Source organism: Typha angustifolia, chromosome 14, assembly GCF_048772165.1.
Source record: "Typha angustifolia cultivar Huaian chromosome 14, ASM4877216v1, whole genome shotgun sequence".
In the NCBI taxonomy this organism is placed as follows: domain Eukaryota; kingdom Viridiplantae; phylum Streptophyta; class Magnoliopsida; order Poales; family Typhaceae; genus Typha; species Typha angustifolia.
Genome location: NC_133252.1, coordinates 12,197,615 through 12,217,199, shown reverse-complemented (window position 1 = coordinate 12,217,199; position 19,585 = coordinate 12,197,615). Strand labels below are relative to the sequence as shown.

Below are 19,585 nucleotides of genomic sequence, written 5' to 3'. Positions count from 1 at the left end.
AGGAGTTCCGGAGGAGGAAACTGAGAAAGTGTTGAGCAATGGACGGGTATTTATCATGGTAAGTTTCGGCCCCCTCGTTGTTATCATTTTCCCTTGTTTCCATTATAGTACCCTACAGCTGGCTCCGCTGACGCGGCTCGAGGACGTTATTGTATGGAATTTCCAAAAATACCCCTTCCTAACTGGCAGCACGAATATTTGGGGGCATTGAATAGTGCTGGTCTGGCACTGCTACATGGATCAGTGGTATAAGAGCAATTGGTGCATCTTTACGGGGCTATTTCTGTACATTTCGTAACGAATTTCCCAACTTTAATATTAGGATTTTAGGGGGGTGTTGGGACGCCTCGGTGAGATTCGGTGGTATAAGCGCAATTGGTGCCTGCGTACAAGGGCACTTCTGTACATTGCGTGGATCACGTTAAGCATAGGAGACTCCACTGTAACGAATTCCCCAGCTATAGGAGTAGGAACCGGCCGCCTTGGTTGGGGTCCACCGTCCGGGATGGGCCCCACCGAAGACGAAAAAGTCTATTTATTTGCCTCCACGTGTACCCTTTTTCTTTTTTTTTTTAATCCCAGGTCGTTTTGATTAGTAGGCTTTGTGAGCACGGCGTACTCGGAGGGTAGTTTGGTTAGGTCTTGGGATTCCCCGGCCGTTACATGCGAGTAGAAAGATACGATGAGATACGTCACGTGGACGGACACGTGCCCTCAATTTCGTGACCGCTACCTCAGCGTAGCTTTTTCCCTCTCATGAGAATTATTTTTTTCATTTGACGCCCCCTATTTAATCATTATTTACTTTCAGAAGAATTCTTGGCAGAAAATTTTCAAATAACATCCCGCTTACCTGCATATTATTTTATATCACAATAAAAATAACTGTAGATATTACATAAAGGTTATAGGTAAAAATAAGGAGTCATGTCACAAATAGCTCGAACCCATATTGATCACAAAAGTAACCAAAAAAAAAATTTAATTCCTTTTCCTTTTAGTTACTTTTTTTAAAAAAAAATTTGACTTAAAAGTTCATAGACATATTCATTGCATTTTAAACCATTCCGTCGGAGAGACTATAATCGATACATTCCTTACCACATTTCTTCTAGATAGTTACACCGGTGAGGTTGTGAGCAATCACGTTGTTCGCCCTACTTGAATAAAAAATCTAGATGAGCGAAAATATTTTCATCCATCTTTTGCACTCTTGGATAATAGGAGATATTTGTCAATCGATGTCCTCTTTACTTTCATTCACTTCATTTACAATCTTTAAATAGTCATCGTAGATAAACCCACCCTCTAGTCTTTCCAATTTCAGAGCTTTCTTTAAGCCAAGTAAAAGGACGTCGGCCTCGCCAATGAGGGAACTCCCACAATCAGTGAGATAGATGATTTTATACAGTTTGAGATGGGGTCTTTCTTTCGAAATTACAATGCCCATTCCACCATCGCTACCACCCTTCTAAGCCACGTCGACCCAGCAAATGAATCCCTTCTTTGAGATGGGGTCTTTCTTTCTAAATTAAAATGCTTATTCCACCATCGCTACCACCCTTCCAAACCGCGTCCACCCAGCAAAGGGTCTTTCTTTCGAAATTAAAATGCTCATTCCACCTTCGCTACCACCCTTCCAAACCGCGTCCACCCAACAAGGGGTTTTTCTTTTGAAATTAAAATGCCCATTCCACCATCGCTACCACCCTTGCAAGCTGCGTCCACCCAGCAAGTGAACCCCTTCTCTCCATTCGAGTTTCTCTAGTTTGGCTAGTTTTTTTGTTCTACTTTGCGGGTGCATGGCATCGAAGATGCTATCAAACCAAACTCTTGATAAGGCATTGTTTGTTTGTGAGATCACCTTCAATTGGCTTTGTTTCTGGTTCTAAAAAACAACACTATTTTGTGCCTTCCAAATAAACCACACCATGGTGAATGCATATCCTAGAAGCTCTTTGCTCAATTTTGAGCTGAGAAACATCTTCCACGCGTCACATTTGTTAATTTTAGGCTCTAATAGAGCCCTAATGCACCTACAAACCAAATTGCTCTAGAGAACTGATAGGACATAAGAAGATGCTCAATCGTCTCTTGGCTGCTTAGGCATAGTAGGCAAACCATTTCAACATGTGGCAATTTTTTGTTGAGCTTCACACACATAGGAATAGCACTGATCAGTCAACGCTAGATGAACATTTTGACTCGTGGGATAGCCTCACAAACTTTCCATACTGCCTTCCAAATTCTTGTCGAGTTGGGCCTTGAGGGTGATGCCTCCTAGTCACCTTCAGTCAGGGTAGCGTAATCTGATTTTGCACTAAAGATTCTACTGGATGTAGCCATCCAATGAAGTCTATCCTTCCTTTCCCCAGATGCATAGCTAAGAAAAGGCTTTCATAATTGTGTTTGTGATTTACCTCGAGAATAATTGGTATACAAGAGTGGTGTCCCACTCCATTGTTTAGTTATTGAGCAAGTCTTTTAACTTTAGTGATGTGAGCTTAGGGGGATATATCACCAAGATCAAATGTTGGCAGCTAAAGATCATAAATTATGAAAACCGACTCACCATCCAACCAATTAGCCGGATGCTTTTTAAGCTTCTCGAAAATAAACTCGTCGGCCTTATGCTTACAGCGAGGATGGACCAGCAGATTCCCCTGATAGTGCTCACGCCTCTAAAAAAAAGGTGGAAATCAACTGGCTTCTTCTATTGATGTCCACTTTCACATAAACTATTATTTATTCATTCTAATATTGAACATCTCGTTTTCTCTAACAATATATAAAGAAAATTATAACCAACTAACAACCAAAGAAATAAGGAAGAAAAAAAAAAGGGGTGTGGGGGATCTTGTTAAGATAAGTCGTAGTAGAGGGTCTAATTATGCCTTATATTTTAGAACACAAGGCTTAAATTATAAATTGTAAATCTCATAGACGACAAAGATAATGTGGAAGCGAGTCCCCCGCCGTCCACGGAAGACAAGCAAAAGAGCGAGGGACCGAATCGTATAATACAAAAGAAAAGACTCAGATTTGACTATTGTCGCTGGGCGACATTAATAATTAACTATATATATATTTTTTAAAATAGACATAAGCTAACACGACTTCCACAATCTAGGCTACGAGTCAAGTGGGAAACTAAAAACAAGATGGGATTAGGAATCTTGCAAAATTACCTCTAAAGGCCTCTCTCTCATCTTGGTGCCACGGTATGTATGTTCCAAAAAAATAATATCTTTTATTGCAAGATAGGATCGATCGTGTGGACTTCTGAGGATGAGATTTATTACTTTTTAATATTTTTCGTTTTGAAATATTTCTTAAAAAAAAGAAAAAGAAAAAGAAAAGCAATCCAATTGACAAACATTGTTCTCGTGATTGAGAAAATAATTGAACATCACATCAACTCAACCGTGTATATAGAAGTGGGGTTAGAAAGAGAGAGGGGGAATCTAATCGATTCAAAGAATTGGTCGCGGAGTAATTAATCGAGAAGTAATTAATTTCGAAGTACAAGTGGATGGGCAAAAAATATGAAGTTAAGAGAGTCCTTTGTTTAACTTGAGGTCTTAGGTTTATAGACCAATGGACAGGAATGGTATCGCATTATTTTTTGTCTTTTAAACCCCACAAAAGTCCGTAATTAATTCCGAGAAGTGGAGATAAGTAATGGAAATATCCACATGGTCCTTGTCCTTGTGGTCGGTCTCCTGGCGTCCAATCTTGTGAGAAAAACGACAATTAGATCCCTCGATTAGAAAGTAGGTCTCCAGAGAAACACAGAACCTTCCCTCTTCACTTAACCATCAGCTCATATTCTCAATAGTTTTATTTTTTTTATATCTACACCCCTACAATTTTCTTATTTATACATATTATCTTCCCTTCAAACCCTAGGTTAATTCCATTATAAATGTGCGATGATGCATAAAGAGTCATACAAAGGCGTGGAATATACCAGACATACTAAAGACTGATAAGAAGCAAATATATGAACAGATAGCAATAAAGTGAAGTAAAATAGAGTGTCTTACGGTGGATCGCGAATAAATTTTATTCTAATTAGTTATTCATAAATAGATATATTTCTCAAATTAGTTTATTTTATATATATATATATATATATTATAGTATGTGCATGCAGCATGCCATGGCAGTTAGGTAAGGTCATTGAATTGTCAAGAACTTTTGAAAAAAATAATCAATATAATCTTTATTTGTCTTTATAATAGATGATCAACCATAGGTCAATCGTAAATTAAATAAATAGAAATGAATTAATCTTAATAAATGAACCATAATAGACCCAAATTATATGTATAATCCATCGAGATGTTATTTAAAAGAGCAATGATCTTGTGCTTCATAGATAGGCAACAATTAGCGACTAGTTCTGATCACCAAAACTAAACCCTAATTATTGACAGACATGCAAATGATTTGCATCTTCACAGCATCAGATAGATAGATGCGTTTTAGGTGAGATCAATAAATACTTCTAGTGAGTGAGATTGTGAGAAGGAGGGGGGAGGAAAAAAAATGAAGAAGTGTAGAAGATATAAACCTCATAAGATAAAGTTGGGATAGCATTTTATTATATTATGCTGATAGCTTAATTTAGAAGCGAGGAACATCCAGTATACCTTTCTGGCGTAAAGAAAAGCTAGCAAGGCCAAGGGGACCAATAGAGAGAGCTATCGCTTGTGTTTCAAGTTTCACTTCTCTTATCAATGCTGAGCACAATGGCATTCATTCCGACTTAGAAGGATAGAAAGGGATGCCTTATAAATTTGACGACATCTCTTAGGAAACACATGAGAACCATGTGGTTGGATAAAAGTTGTACGAATTTGTATCTTAATAGTTAAAATATTTTGTCGTCAAAATAAAGATCTATGAGGTCGGACTCTCTTGAAATATCTACGTGTCGATAATTTATTAGGGTTTAGGGTTTAGGGTCTAGAGTACAGTAAAATTAGATCTTATTGAACTTTTATTAGGGCGCCGAAAGAGGTGAATCTTAAAGATCAACATGGATCCAAAAAAGATCTTTAAGTTAAAAAAGTTGTCCATGGAATTAATGCCGTCTGGAAAGCAAATTCCGATTTCATCTTAAGGCTAGGAATCTTCTCCCACTTGAGACCCAGCAGTTTGATCGTTCCAATATTATAATTTATAATTGACCATTCTAATTCCGTGGAGTATTAGTTGTCCTTTCTCTAAGTAAGCAAGCAAGCAATCACGGATAAGGCCTTAAACCAATGTGGTATTAAAGTGGAATGGTGGACCTAAATTGCCTTGATTAAGAACTAAAGATGGGTTAGGTGACAAAATAAATAAATAAACAATGTTTCTTTCCTCAGTACTAGAGACAATTAAACAAATGTCTACTGGTCTTAATCATGGGACCTTGCTATGATTATGAAATCAACCTTGAATTGGTTATTTTAAATTGGAGTAAAATTCGGACAGATTAATTGGAAGCTTTATTGCTGTCTGTCATATTCACAATTTCAAACTCAACTTACACTTGATCACTCCTAGCCTTTATATACACTGTCTTTTTTTTTTTAATCTCGTTTACACTTTTTTTTAGTTCAGAGTAAGATTAATGAGAAAGGAGAGGGAGAGAGACGTCCCATCTGACAAGGAAAAATAAAAATAAAAAGATATGAAAGCGGTGAGAAAAGATTTGACTTGGAAAATATCGATTTATATCTGTTATGAAATCAATGTGGCTTTCGTTGGTCCCATCGACGACTAGTAATTGAAACCTCAGTTTTCTCATAAGATCTTTTATTCAACCTTGTGTGTGGACTAAATGGGTCATGGCTGCGATTTACTTTGGTGCATAATAAACACTGCTGTGGCTTTCAGCTGGACAGAGGAATTTGACATGCCATCTAAAAAAGAATATATGAGACAGGCCGCAGTCAAATATGACTATATTCTACTGTGTTATATCTAGTTTTTTTTTTTTAATCAAAATAATAAAAAATATTATAAATTTTTTATCAGTATTTTTATTAGAGTTATAGTGAATTAAATTTTATCTGATAAGTAAATTTAAAAATAATTTACTTACAACACAACTAATTTGGTCAAAAACTCTCTGGTTTTGTATTAGGATTAGGTACGAATTAATTTGAGTGCATTTACTTTGATGGGACACCCATACAGGACGAAGTACGTGGACGAGTGGGAGGTACTGCTGTCCTTGAATTGCGTCTAAGATGACGGTTCGTGCTTCTTTTCTGTACAAAATTCACAGTGAGAGCAATTGACAATCAATTTATGGAGAAGAATTCACCGCATAGATTATAAAGATTGAAAGAGTTGACTTCGGAATCAGGTAAGCCAACACCCCTCTTTGCGTTAGTGGAATTATGAGAATTTTCCAGTCATCAAATGGGCAGTGAAGAGGATTCACTTCTCATGCTAAGAATCAACAAGGAGGCAAAGTGCGAGATAGCTGTCTCTACATTGCCATTGAGCATAATATCCGTCATAAATTCTTCAAGAAGAGGGCATAAAATGAAGGGAGATGATATTTACAAGAAAAATGTCTCATATGACATCAACTAACAAGAGCTAGATCGAATATGAGCATCTTTATCTTATTCACAATAGAATTCCCAAATGGCAGACTATTGTCTGATCGACTAAACCAAATCTTAGGTAGAATTCCCAACAGAATTCACAGTAACAGGAGGATGAGGAATTTATCCGGAAAAATTGTCACTTGGAACACTTATCAGTAGCGTAAGAGTAGATAGCAACTTCATCACATAGCATATTTCTGCGTCCAGTTACGAGCTGTTGCTTCATACTTTGCTCTGTCGATCTTGTACATCTGGGCAATCTCCGGAACAAGAGGGTCATCTGGATTTGGATCCGTCAACAACGAGCAGATTGAAAGCAAAACCTGTTGCAAAGTATGTAAGTTTCTCTTTCAAGCATCATTTAATCAGGAACTGATATGTAATCGTATGAACTGAAGTAAGACTTAGCTGGATTACAACCAAGCTGCTCAATTTTAATGACACTCTACTACTAAAATCTCAATCTTCCCATCTCAGAGATATAAGACTACTAGTACAGTTATCTTGATAATGTCTCATATAGCATTATGCCATAACCTACTTTTCTTACCCCTTCACAATTTAACATTACTACCACCTGAAAGAAAGTAATGGAAGTCTCAAAAGTCTCTCATCTAAGAGAATATCAGGAAAAACAGTTTAGTTATTCATAGGAATAGTCACCCGAGGAGAGGTCTCCCATGGGAAAGTCAAACTTCATGCTAATTATCTACAGGAGATGCTTCTTTTACAAATGCTGCAACATATCTCTTATCCGAAATGTGGAGTCACCTCATGATCTTTTTCTACAAAAGATGTTTTTCTTTTTATCCTATTAAGAACGCAGTAAAGTGGGATCCTAACCAACCTTGGGCTCTGTCAATACGTTGTGGCTATTGTGCAATGACTATTTCTTCATTTTTGCAATAGGAAGATGGTTTTGTTGATTTAACTTCAAACCATGTTACAAAGAGAATATGATTTAGATAATTAGATAATTTCTCACCTAGAGACTTAAATACAACTATTCCTAAATCATACATGAGATACTGTTCCAAAACTGCTTTGTTTGACATTTATCATTCTTCAGAAGGTTAAAGTGCATACTGTTATCTCTCTAATATTCTAATGTGGAACTCCATCTATGGACCTTTAAGACTCAACAAGTTATCGTATGTAGTATTACTTTTACAATCTTATCAACTTGTGGGCTTTTCTACAATCTTCAAGAACTCATCAAAATGTTATCTCTTCAAAAAGAAAAAGAGCACATATAAGTCACCTAAAGATTCTAAATAAGCTCTTCCAGTTCTTAAAACCTATGCTTCTGACATGACAAAATTTGCTAGAGGTAACCATTTAAGAATATTTGACGTTTGAAGAAGCATGTAAGTAGCTTAGCTTCCACAATTTCAAAGGCAAAACATCCAAACTAGCATTAATCTAATAGTAACTGCAAAAGACACAAAAGGAACTATAGATCTTTCACAAACAAAACTGGTACAAATAATAGAATAGATATAAACCTTTTAGGTGCACTGACCAAAGTATATTCAATTATTTCCAGAAGCTGTACCTTAGAAATGGTTAGAGCAGGACTCCACTGCTCCTTAAGAATATCCAAGCAGATGCTACCATTACTATTGATGTTCGGATGAAAGACCTTAGTCTTGAAAGAAACCTGAAAATCGAAATAATGTTAGTGAACGGCTTTATTGATTTAACATAACTAAACTGAATTAGAATTTGCTAGTTCTTGATGATCGTTAGTGACAAGTAAAAGATTCACATAAGATAGTATTCAGCATGAATTTGTTTATGGTAGCATATAAGGTGACAACAGCATTTATGAAAAGGAAAACGACAACCCTCATCCTGACCATAGGCAGAAGAAGATGACAAAATTATTGCTATGTAACTAGCTGAATAAAAAATTCCAAAGAAGTTTGCCACAGGAAAAAAAAAATCAACCTCCAAAGTTCTGAGTAGCATAAAAGGCTTAATGAGTCTAATGTATGCCAGACGAGCTGTAAGAGTTAAAGTATTATAATTATTTCTAACACTTAAATCTGTGCTGAAGTTAATCTGAAAGTCCAATTCAATTGAATATCAAGAATCATACAGAGCACATGATCAGGAGCACAGCACATGTTACTCTCATCAGTTTCAACTATATCTGGGGGCCTATTTGAGAAAATATAAATCACTGGAATCCTTAAGCAGAGCACAGAATAGAGTATCTTGGAAGTTTAAACTCTTTAGTCCAAAAAGATTGGCACTACCAAGTATCCCCAGAAATTTAAGATTAGATCATCAGATTACTAAATGGATACCATATTATCCTTTAAAACCCACTACAACTTTACGATGCACTAGTATCTCTCTTCAAATCTTCATCTTTATTATCAAAAGGAAGAAAAAATGAATTAGTACTGGTTGAAAAGGATAGAACATTGAAAAATATTCTTCTTCAGCAGTTCAATTACACAATTCATCTTTCAAACATTATGCCATTAGAAAAATACTTGAACAACTAAGTAGATTCATCTATATATTATTCCTTGAGAAAAAATATCAGTCATTAAGCAGATAATCACAGGCAAAATAAACCAAAACAAAAGTTTATCCCTTGGCAGATTAAAACTATAAATATACCTTTGGGGGCTTGAAAGGATAATCTGGCGGAAAATGAATATTTACTAAGTATAAACCTCCAGAATAAGGACTATCAGGGGGTCCCATTATTGTTGCTTGCCAGTGGAACATATCTTCAGCCACTGGACCTGTAAGAAGAGGGGATTTACAATTAGAAGAAATTAAGAAAACAGTATCAACTTTGTATAAAGGTTAACTTTCATTTTTAGCTACATAATGATGATGACAAAATGATAACAGGAAGGAAACGTATTTCATACGTAACAAGGATAAATCTAATTGATAGTAATATACATGTTCATGAGCATGCCTTGGCCCAACCACACTGGAGATGATCTTGCAACTTAGATTCCTTACTATCAATAACACGTAACAACAACAAATAAGAAGTGTATCATTCATTTCCAATAACCCCGATCTGAACATTTCTAAGTTACTTGGTTGAATTATCAAAAGTAGACATAACTCAGTACCCTGGTCTGACAATTGTCCAGCTCAGTCTATCAAGTATCATAGAGGCACAAGGTGAATGCAGAATCAGTTCAGGTCAACTAGAGTTCTCTGAATCTCACATAAAACAGAGAAAATATCACTATTGTATGTGAGTTATAACATTATTATCTTATACTAGTTAATCTGACGTATAGTTAGATTATGTAGGTAATTAACAAAGTGAATTTGTTTGGTGCTTTCATAAGGTGAGTTCTCAACTTACTGTTAACTTCTTTGTTTATTTGTTGTCCATATCTGAACTCATAAAAAGATCCCTGAATCCTCATTAACAAGAAAATCACAATCTTTCAATTGATAATTGCAACCTGTTTAATCAGTTGCAGACAAAATTAACCAAACAAGCCAAAACCACCAAATTGTGGGGAACTGGCCAGTTCAAAACAGAGGTTCAGTCCTTGATGCACAAAAGGAATGAACTTCTTAAAAGAGGATCATCCTAACATTATTGTAGCAATAAGCCTCGTTCACTACAAAACATAAAGTGCACCAAGAAAAGTTCTTCAAACGAATGATCCTAGTCCTATTAACTACAGATTATGAATAACTTCAAATATTTGAAGCAAGAAATAGTGATATTTTAAGGTGTCTCAGAAAGGCATCAAGATGTAGGTACAATAATCTTTCTCTTCTTGAACCTACCCAGAAGAAAACAAAAAAATACAAACCAATGAAGGCAACTAATAAATTATGTAAAATTTCTGCAGAGTGAAAGAGAACAATTATAAGGATGAACATTCTGATACCAACAGTGAAAACACACCTGCACTGCAGGAGGTAGGAGGGTCCTTCTGCAAATCCTTCAGTTCCTTCAAGATACGCTTTGAAGCCATGATAGGTTTCTGTAAAACACAAACAATAGAAATCTTCAGACCTTTTATACCAAAGACCAACCATGCAAAAGATGACACCTAAACTATCAGAAAACAGATTCGATTGGACCATAATAATAAAATAACCATCTACTAAATTGACAAACATCTTGATATTGAAAAAGAAACAAGTCTCACATTAGACAAGCTTAAATGAGGATCTGTAGTTAATTTTGCACAAAGTCCACATATTTTCGACAACAGATGATGGAAAGAGGAGAAACATCTAAAATCACTCCAGGAATATAACTAAAAAGAAAAAAGAGCACCATCAGCTTATCCAAATCAACTGAAATATCTGCCGATGTGCTGACTATGTACGAGACCAAAACCACAATCTTAGATAGTACGCGATCATCTCTCTCAAATAAACCAACTACTAAAACAAGACTCCTCAGATCCTTTCCTCTTCATTCCTTGCTTCTTAGACCCTTTTGAGATAACCAAATAATATGCAAAATTAGTCCCTACTCTAATGCGAACCTAAAGTTTACCAAAACACAAAGATCACTGCCATCACCAGTAAAGATTCAACATACAAACACGTAAAGCAACCAAGATCGAGTCAAACAAATCCAAAATTTACACTCGATACCCGGGCGACGGAAACAAATCAAACCCTACTCTTCTCCCAACTGGATCGAAGAGCATAGAGACCAGAAACAGAAGCGAGGATCTACAAACCTGAACAAAAGCGTATTGGAGAAACAAGTAATGCGAGAGGAAAGAAATGGCGGAAGGTATCGGATTAGGTTTTGGATCTCGGAATCGGCAACGGAATAGATATAAAAAGGAGACGGACAAAGAGAGGACGGCCTTTGGAATCGGATCGGGCCCACCGGTACTGCGGCGCCGCCGACTCCTGGTACGATTACGAACGAAAAGATGGCGCTTTAATCGTCAACAAGAAAATGGACATTGACACTAATACCCCTGCATTTTTTGGCTAAAGGGGAGTGATTTAAAATGTATAATAAATAATAAGCCACCACAATCCACCACAATAATTTAGTAGTTGAATCTTACAAACCTATGATCAATTTTTCTTAAATATTTCAATTGATATTTAACAAAATTTTCATCAATATACTATATACATATAATTTGGACTGTGATTATCTCTTAAGAGGATTAATTTAGTTGTCCAACTTATCTAACAAGTAAAATTAATCATCTATCTAATATATAGCTTTCGACCTCATAATTAAACAAAAAAATGATGATAATTTTTACTCAATTTAAAATAGATGGCTAGATTAAAATGAGCTTACTTCAACTTCTATATAGTAATAAATTATGATCCTTTATTTTTTGTTCGACAATGACCTATTCTTTTATTAGATATCTTACCCGTTAATTATTATTATTTAATTTAAAAATATTATATCATTTTAGGTGCTTTATAACTGTTATCTATATTTTAGAGGAAAGAAAAATAGAAAGAAAAAAGAGAAATATTAAACAACTGAAGTAATCAAAATATTAAAAAAGGGTAAATATGTAAAAGTGCAAGTTCGTGGTCCCGATCTCAGGTTTTTAATTAACACGTCAATCTATACTAAGTTTAAGCTCACACGTTACAAGGTCGAATTCCTATGATTAGTTGGTCAAAGACTTTCGGACGTGTTGACCGTCTACAGTTTACTCTTCTTTAACGGGTTCGGATTCGTGTTTGACCAGCTTGGTCTCCGTTAGAGATGGTCGTTTGCATAGGACAGAAGGAACGGATAGGATAATGGTTGGATTAAAATTGCAAAAGTGCTGCTAATTGGGGGTTTCGGAAATGGAATACTCTGCATCTTGAACTGGTTTGGATTGAGATTGTTCTCTGACTAATTTGGCGTAGAAATTGGAGCAGTAGTTTTCATTACTGCATGTTGACCTAACTTGTCAAGACTAGTACTAATATTTGAACACAAGAATCACAGAAAAAATCCACATGGATATCAATAGAAAAGTATGGAAGGATGGAAGAAGAATAAACATAATTTTGCAAGAACAGTCACTAGAGATTAGTCACGTCTGCTGCAAGCTTCACTGTTGCAAGAACTTTGTTGAATGTGCTATTATAGCAAAAGATCCTTTTGGCTTCAATCTGGGGGGAGTAGTGAATCCTTTCTAAAGATCAGGCATCCCAATTCCAGCGTTAGCATCACAAGTCTCCTCTAGGATGAGCACCATTGGTGTATCCTTAGGTCTCACTGCACTAAAAGATAAAAATAAGATGGTGTTTGGTTCATCCATAAAAAATATTTATTCATAAATTATAATTAATTTTTAAATATTTTTATAACTAAATATTTATATACGTATATTTTAATTTTTTATATAAGATGATAAGTTATACTTAAAATCTTATCACAAGTAGAATACTCTTTAATTAACATAAAAACTATGCATACAAAAACACCAAAGGTAAAATGGTGAAGGCATCTCAAATGGAAGGGCCTCAAATTACAAAAGAACACAAAAGAAAAATACCTTCGACGAGAATTATTCGTTGGACTTGACGACCAAGAGAACATTATTCCCAGTTGACTATGCAATCTAAGAAAAATGAACGTGCAAGAAACATAGGAACAAATATCTGACACACAGAAAAAGAACTAGTGGAAAACAAGGTTCATCATTTATAATAGACCTACGAGCACAATTCACATAAATCATTGTGGAGAAAAGTTTGTTCAAACTCCCAGATATTGGGAAGAAATGAGGTATCTTGAGAGGCATACGTATGGTTGGTCTCGGCTTTTGGCTTTCACCTTTCTCTTTTAATTTCTGAGCGAGGAATCATGGCTCCAGATGCTTGTTGCCCTCGGGTCAAGAACTTTTGGACATTATTGAAACACACCTGCAATTGAGTTCGCAATGTTTGAATAGGGAGAAGGTTAACTAGCTGATTAAATATCCAGCGATTCTTTACCTCGAAGATTTAAAAGATTATCAGCTAAAGGAAGCGAATGAGAAGATCAGTACCAGATTCTATCCCTCAACGATTACTTGATTTTGGGATCCGATGATGCGCTTGATGATTCCTGACTCGCTGTTATCTTTCCTTCGTATGATCGTCAGCTACACCAAAAGAAAGTTCAGGAAAAAAGAAAGAAATTAAGACTACTAGTGATGGTGGGGGGAACGTTGTCTCCTGGGAGGATCTATACGCCCTTCAGAAGGACACACAGGAAGGTTAAGGGTTTAATTAGATAGAACACCAAATAAAGTTATTCTAGTGATTAGATAATGCCAAGAAACAAGCCTCTGACTCTATCGAGTGTGGGAGAAGTATAATTTACTAAGATCTAAGTTCGAGATGTGGAGAAACAGAATACGAAAACTTAATTATGACGTCGAAGAGTATCTAAAGATAGTTTTAAGACGTGAAGCTTCTTATAATGTGATTAGCAATTGAGCAACTAAATTAGGGCACCTAACGCGTGACAACGCACAAGAGAATTAATGCTGTTACAATCAATGCTGATACAAAACAAATTACTTTTGAGATCATTCAAAGATAGTATTGATACACTCAAATGGTAGATCTTATAGGTGATAGACAAGCTTAACATATCTGATTGATCTCTTTCTTTAAGATCAACTGTTTGTAAAAACATGGGGCAAGTCAAGAGGAATAAAATCCCAAATATCTTGTTCTGGACTACCAAATTTCATTACAACTATCTGGCAGATCCAGAACTCCAGAGCTAACAGAGGCCAGGTCCACATCGCTGCCTGAGGAATATATCAAACATCTGCCCTCAACTTCAGCATCAGAACTAATCGCATGCAGAGACAGCTTCCAAAACCAACAAAGTGAAGCCCAAAGTAAGAAGAATAATAAAGAATCAAATGCGATACTTCTATGGATGCCAATAGAAGTGTTATAGAGGACCAAAGGGTTCCGGAAGAGGCTCAAATCTGTGGTCAAACACAGGGCTCTGGTCAGCCTTATCCTCAATACTGTGCAGCCAATTAGTGTTCTTCGAGTCCTCTCTCAGAAACATTGCATCGTAACGCGAACTACCATAGACATCTAGTTCACTTGACGTCTCCCTTGTCATAGTGCTTTCTCTGTCTGGAGAATTATCAGTCGCCATGCCTCCATTATATGCAACAGCTCCATTGCAGTCCCTAGAAGTCATACCATTAGTACCTCCATTCTCTGAAAAGGCTTCATCATCATTCATCAGAGGAACTACTGGGTCTGACATGCGAGCAGGTCGGCCTTTTGCAGCAGAAGAACGAATGCTGTGGGGGAAGAGGGATGCCCCCCGGATACCACCGATGTTTTGTCGGATGTCCTATGATAGCAAGGAGCGACATGCATCAGGAACTTTTATCTAATATATAGGAGCAATCAAGATCATAAATCAGCATGGCCTTGACCAGATGCATATGAAATACATACTGGTTCATAAACCTGAACTACTATAGTTAGTAATATGATATAGGCATCTGTAGGCATCACACAAGATGATGCAGATATCATCAAATTTAACCAGACGGAACATACCATATGCCTGAGAGCCATATCAAGCGACTTCTTTGAAATTGTCCTCCCAAATCCAGTGCTCTCAGTGGTTGTCGATGGCCGGGCAGATCTTCGAGCTTCAGCTTCTGGTAACGGCTTGGCCTGATGTCCATTGCTAGGCAAAGAAGCCCTTGGTGGATTCTCTGGAAATTTGCTCCGTGTAACAATGGGCAGGGAGATCCTCTTATTTGAACCCACAGGAGATGGTTCAGAATTCGGGCTTCCTCGGACTGTCAATGCCATTCCTGGACGTACTCTACCAGCAGATGATGGTCGTTCAGGCAGCTTAGTTCTTAGGTTTGGTGGTGTATCATTTGGAAAGTCTGGAATATCAAGTGGCCGTACAGGAGCTCGAGGCCGTGGACTTGGGGAACTCGGACGTGATGAAGGCGCTGAATTCCGACCACTAGTACTTGGGATTCGAGAGACTGATGTCAAGCCACCAGTTGCTGGGATACGCCCAACAGAAGGTAAACGGCCAACAGTTGGGGCTGAAGATGGTGTGATAGATCGACGTGTAGGGGTTGATGACCGGGAACTGGGACGGGCTACAGTAGGGTTTGTATTTGCAGTTAGATTGGAGGTAATACGAGGTCTGGAAGATGGAGTAGATGGCCTAGAATTTTGCAAAGCTCCACTAGATGGATTAGAGGTAAGACGAGGTCTAGATGTTGGAGTTGATGGCCTGGAATTTTGTGAAGATCCATCAGTTGGATTGGAGGTTGTATGAGGTCTGGAGGTTGGAGTAGATGGCCTAGAATGTTGTGAAGCTCCATCAGTTGGATTGGAGGTAGTACGAGGCCTGGATGTTGGAGTTGATGGCCTAGAATTTTGTGGAGCTCCAGCCTTAACTCCCGTAGAGCTCGCTGATGATCGAGTTTTGACTGGAGTAGATGATCTTGTTGGCCCTGGACGAGAAACTGGAGTCAACGGCCTTGTAGCAGTAAGTGATCCTGCTCGCTTGCCTGGGGTTGAGGGTCTTGAGGTGACTGAGGCTGAGCTAGTGTTGAGGACTGAAGTTCTGTTATTATTAGAAAGATAGCTCGATGAGATGGAAGGGCGAGAGACAGAACTACTTCGGACAGGTCTTGCAGTGGGCCCATTCTCTGGTTGAGAAGCAGAAAGCTGCAACATAAATGTGAAACTGAGATTCTTATTTCTTAATTTATAATGGCTGATAGTATTAAGGTTCTATCAATGATAGTCATGGATGGAAAATGGTGTGGGCACACCAAAGGTATCAACCACAAATAAATAGAATAGATAGAACAAAACAGGAAAACATAAAAGTAACATTCCGATACGTATAACACATGAATTACTATATGAACGAAAAGCAATTTTATCCATCAGGCTGTTCCCATATACTAGGCATTTCACATATAAATAAAAACCATACGAAACATGTGACAATTTTTTCATATGCTTTAGATGAAATGATAGTGATCTATCCCAGATTTCCTAACAAAAAGAAGAAAGAGAAGGACAAAAAGAAGAATGAGATGGACAAAAAGGCATCGCTAATTGGGATAAAGAATCATATGGAGTACTTGCCAGAAGAAGCATTTAACATTGATCTTTTATTTACGGTTTGACATATGAAAAGCAGATCAAATTCGACCTTGACATCATATCAATTTGAGTAGGGTAGCCTCTTCATTATCAAGGATCTGGTCCAAATCAGGTTTCCAAGGCAGAGAGAAATGGAGGGCGGTAAATTGCATCACTCATCTTTTAAGTGATCAAATGTTCCTGCCATTAGAAGGGAAGGAAAAGCTCTACCTTTCTGTTCAGCTTTTGAGGTTTAAAGGTAGCCAACACTTCTCCCTTGTACTGTCTAATTTTAAGAATGTCAAAGACTTTAGATGACAACACTTCCTAACAAGTGCAATATGCATAGCGTTCCAAAAGAAGCACCTACTCATAACGATTTTAGGATACTTCTACAGTATGTTAACTAATTAGCATGCATCAAAGAAGTGCCAACACTTCAGAAAACCTACAATTAAAGTGCCTAGCTAACATATAATAAAATAAGACTAAATTACATTATTCACCCTAAATTATCATTTGATGTTACAGTACAGTAGTACACCTTTAAAGAATAAAGTATACAATCTGCCCCTTAAACTATATAAAACATAACAATATTCTATATAAGGTTGCAGTTTGTTACATTTTATAAAGTATTAGAGGCAAATTATATGCTTTTATTTTCAGGGAGTCTATGTGATAACCAGATAGTGCAAGGGGTGGAATGTACTAGTCATATGTATAAATCTGCAAATGAAGATTCTTGATTTGACCGATACTATGCAATACGGTATTCTCAGAATTAGTTAAAAGGTGTATAAGAAGCATACTCTCGAAGATCTTGTAGTTGAGGATGATCTCACTGTATTGCGCTTAGGTACAGTTGAAGATAGTGGTTTCTCAGTAGCATCCACAGAAGGAACACGAGGAGTTCCAGGGGGCGTTAAAAGCCTGCAAGTACACAAATCAAATCAATAAATTGCAAGTTTTCAGAATCCAAAAAAATGTGAAAGCAATTCAGCTCAATTCAGCTTCACTTGCAAATATATAGGATATAAAGTATAAAGGTAGTTTTAACATGCCATCAAGTTTAAAAACCACGAAACAAATGATTAAGATGAGATTTTGATTTAAGGATACCAAAAGAAGAGATGAAAATAAAAGGCAGGAATATCTGTTGAAGATGCTTATAGACTAAACATTACCCTTTAGCTTCTGCCTATACTTAAAAGTTGAAACCAAGTAGCTCAAAAAGACTCTTTGTTATCCTCTGATTCTAAGGATGTCTATAAGTCTATAAACATACAAATAAAGCTATGATGCTTTAAAGCTCACTTTCTGCTTCCTCAACTTACTAGGAACAAATTGATGTCATGTTTAAGTAACCTGAATGTCTAAAGTAGTGTCGACAAACATGAAGTAGAAAAAAACATGTGATTGAGTTATTTATTTTGCTTATGTACCAAAAGAGTTAAGAGCTAAAAATACTAATTATCCTTAATACAGATACAAAACTCCAACAACAAGGAGCAAATTACCTTCTAAAATGGCAATTTACTGAAATGAAAATAACAATAAAGTTGAAATTGCCCATCCTATTTTCATCTTTAATAATTACTATTTAAAATTAGAAAGACAAAGAATGATACTATGATATTTAGCTTTCTACATTACTAAAGGATAGGATCAGCATAAGACAGGCCCAACAGTACTACCCTTCTGAGCAAAATCTAAGTAAGTGGAGCTTTACGACAAATTAATGTGATGACACAAATATCAACATCCTTTTGTTAAAGCTTCCTCAATTTCATCTTACACAGGTAAAATTGGCATTCAATACACTCATTCATCGACTATATTCAAACTTCTAGAATGACAGATCCTCTATCAACTGAGCTAACTAATACAATATTCTAATTATATATCAAGCAATTGCAACTCGAAAGAACCCATTAGCATACAAGATAAGATCCTCGACAATTAAAAATAAAAAGAAAATTATTCACCAGTCATAGTCGTGCTTCCCCAAATCGGCATCTAGCAAATCATCCATCCCGCTGCTAGAAATTCTTCACCGATCCAACTTAAATGCTGCTCAATAGACCAAATCAAATAAGATTTCCGAGTGACAACAAAACCATAGCATTTCTCTTCGATCACTTAACCAGTTCCAAACATCTAGCAGCGAAATATCGATCAAACGAAGATGAGAGGAAAGGGGGAGATCCAAACCGTCGGATTCGATGCCCTAGGAGTCCCAAGCGGGTGTCCGAGAGCAGATCCTAGGTCAAATCCCTCCTCCTCAGGAGGTGCGACTCTCAAGTTGAAATCGAGACCGGAGATCTCTTCTCTCCGCGCGATTGGATCCAAGAGATCTCCGACCTCTCTCTTCTTCCCTTCTTTTCGAAGAGATCACAGAGAGAGAGAGAGAGAGAGAGAGAGAGAGTAAAATAGCTTTTGTTTCTTTAAGTTAGAGGGGAAGTGTCAGAGAGAGGGAGACGGATGCGTGTACTTTTAAAAGGTTTACTGCGGTAGTCAAGTCGGAGGAGATGGGTATTATTAAGACTAAATCAAATACAAATATTTTCCTTTTCCTTTTATTTTCTTTTTTTAATTTTCTACGTGTCGTTAAGAATATAATTTCTATATTTGGGGAACTAATAGGATCTGATAAAGGATGGGTTTTATATAATCTTTAAGAATTAGGATGCATATCATTACTCAGAGGTAAACAAATAATTCATATGCAACAGTTACTACCACAACCTGAGAAATAAAAACTAGTGTATGCGTACTTTATACGCATAAAATTGTAATAAAAGGGATCTGCCACGTGAGGATGACTGCAGAAGTTTGTGTAAAACCGAAGGTCCATACTGGCCGAAGCCTTTGTC

General features: G+C 36.8%; 2 protein-coding genes across 3 annotated transcripts; both read right to left on the bottom strand.

Moving 5' to 3' along the window:
* Window positions 1-6,421: 6,421 nt before the first annotated feature.
* Window positions 6,422-11,449, bottom strand: LOC140776708 (ubiquitin-conjugating enzyme E2 8-like). The gene is made up of 5 exons (XM_073120520.1): window positions 11,315-11,449; window positions 10,522-10,600; window positions 9,249-9,376; window positions 8,170-8,274; window positions 6,422-6,937 (listed from the first exon to the last, which is right to left on the bottom strand). The coding sequence occupies exons 2-5, from the start codon at window positions 10,589-10,591 to the stop codon at window positions 6,797-6,799; spliced, it is 444 nt and encodes a 147-aa protein (XP_072976621.1). The 5' UTR covers window positions 10,592-10,600; window positions 11,315-11,449; the 3' UTR covers window positions 6,422-6,796.
* Window positions 11,450-14,105: 2,656 nt separating this feature from the next.
* LOC140775920 (uncharacterized) lies at window positions 14,106-19,170 on the bottom strand. Of its 2 annotated transcripts, none has more exons than XM_073119416.1 (5): window positions 18,857-19,170; window positions 18,698-18,782; window positions 17,522-17,642; window positions 15,141-16,283; window positions 14,106-14,928 (listed from the first exon to the last, which is right to left on the bottom strand). In XM_073119416.1, the coding sequence occupies exons 2-5, from the start codon at window positions 18,742-18,744 to the stop codon at window positions 14,509-14,511; spliced, it is 1,731 nt and encodes a 576-aa protein (XP_072975517.1). In that variant the 5' UTR covers window positions 18,745-18,782; window positions 18,857-19,170; the 3' UTR covers window positions 14,106-14,508. The 2 variants fall into 2 exon arrangements, with proteins under 2 accessions (XP_072975517.1, XP_072975516.1); XM_073119415.1 differs by having other exon boundaries at window positions 18,924-19,170.
* Between the last annotated feature and the right edge of the window lie 415 nt (window positions 19,171-19,585).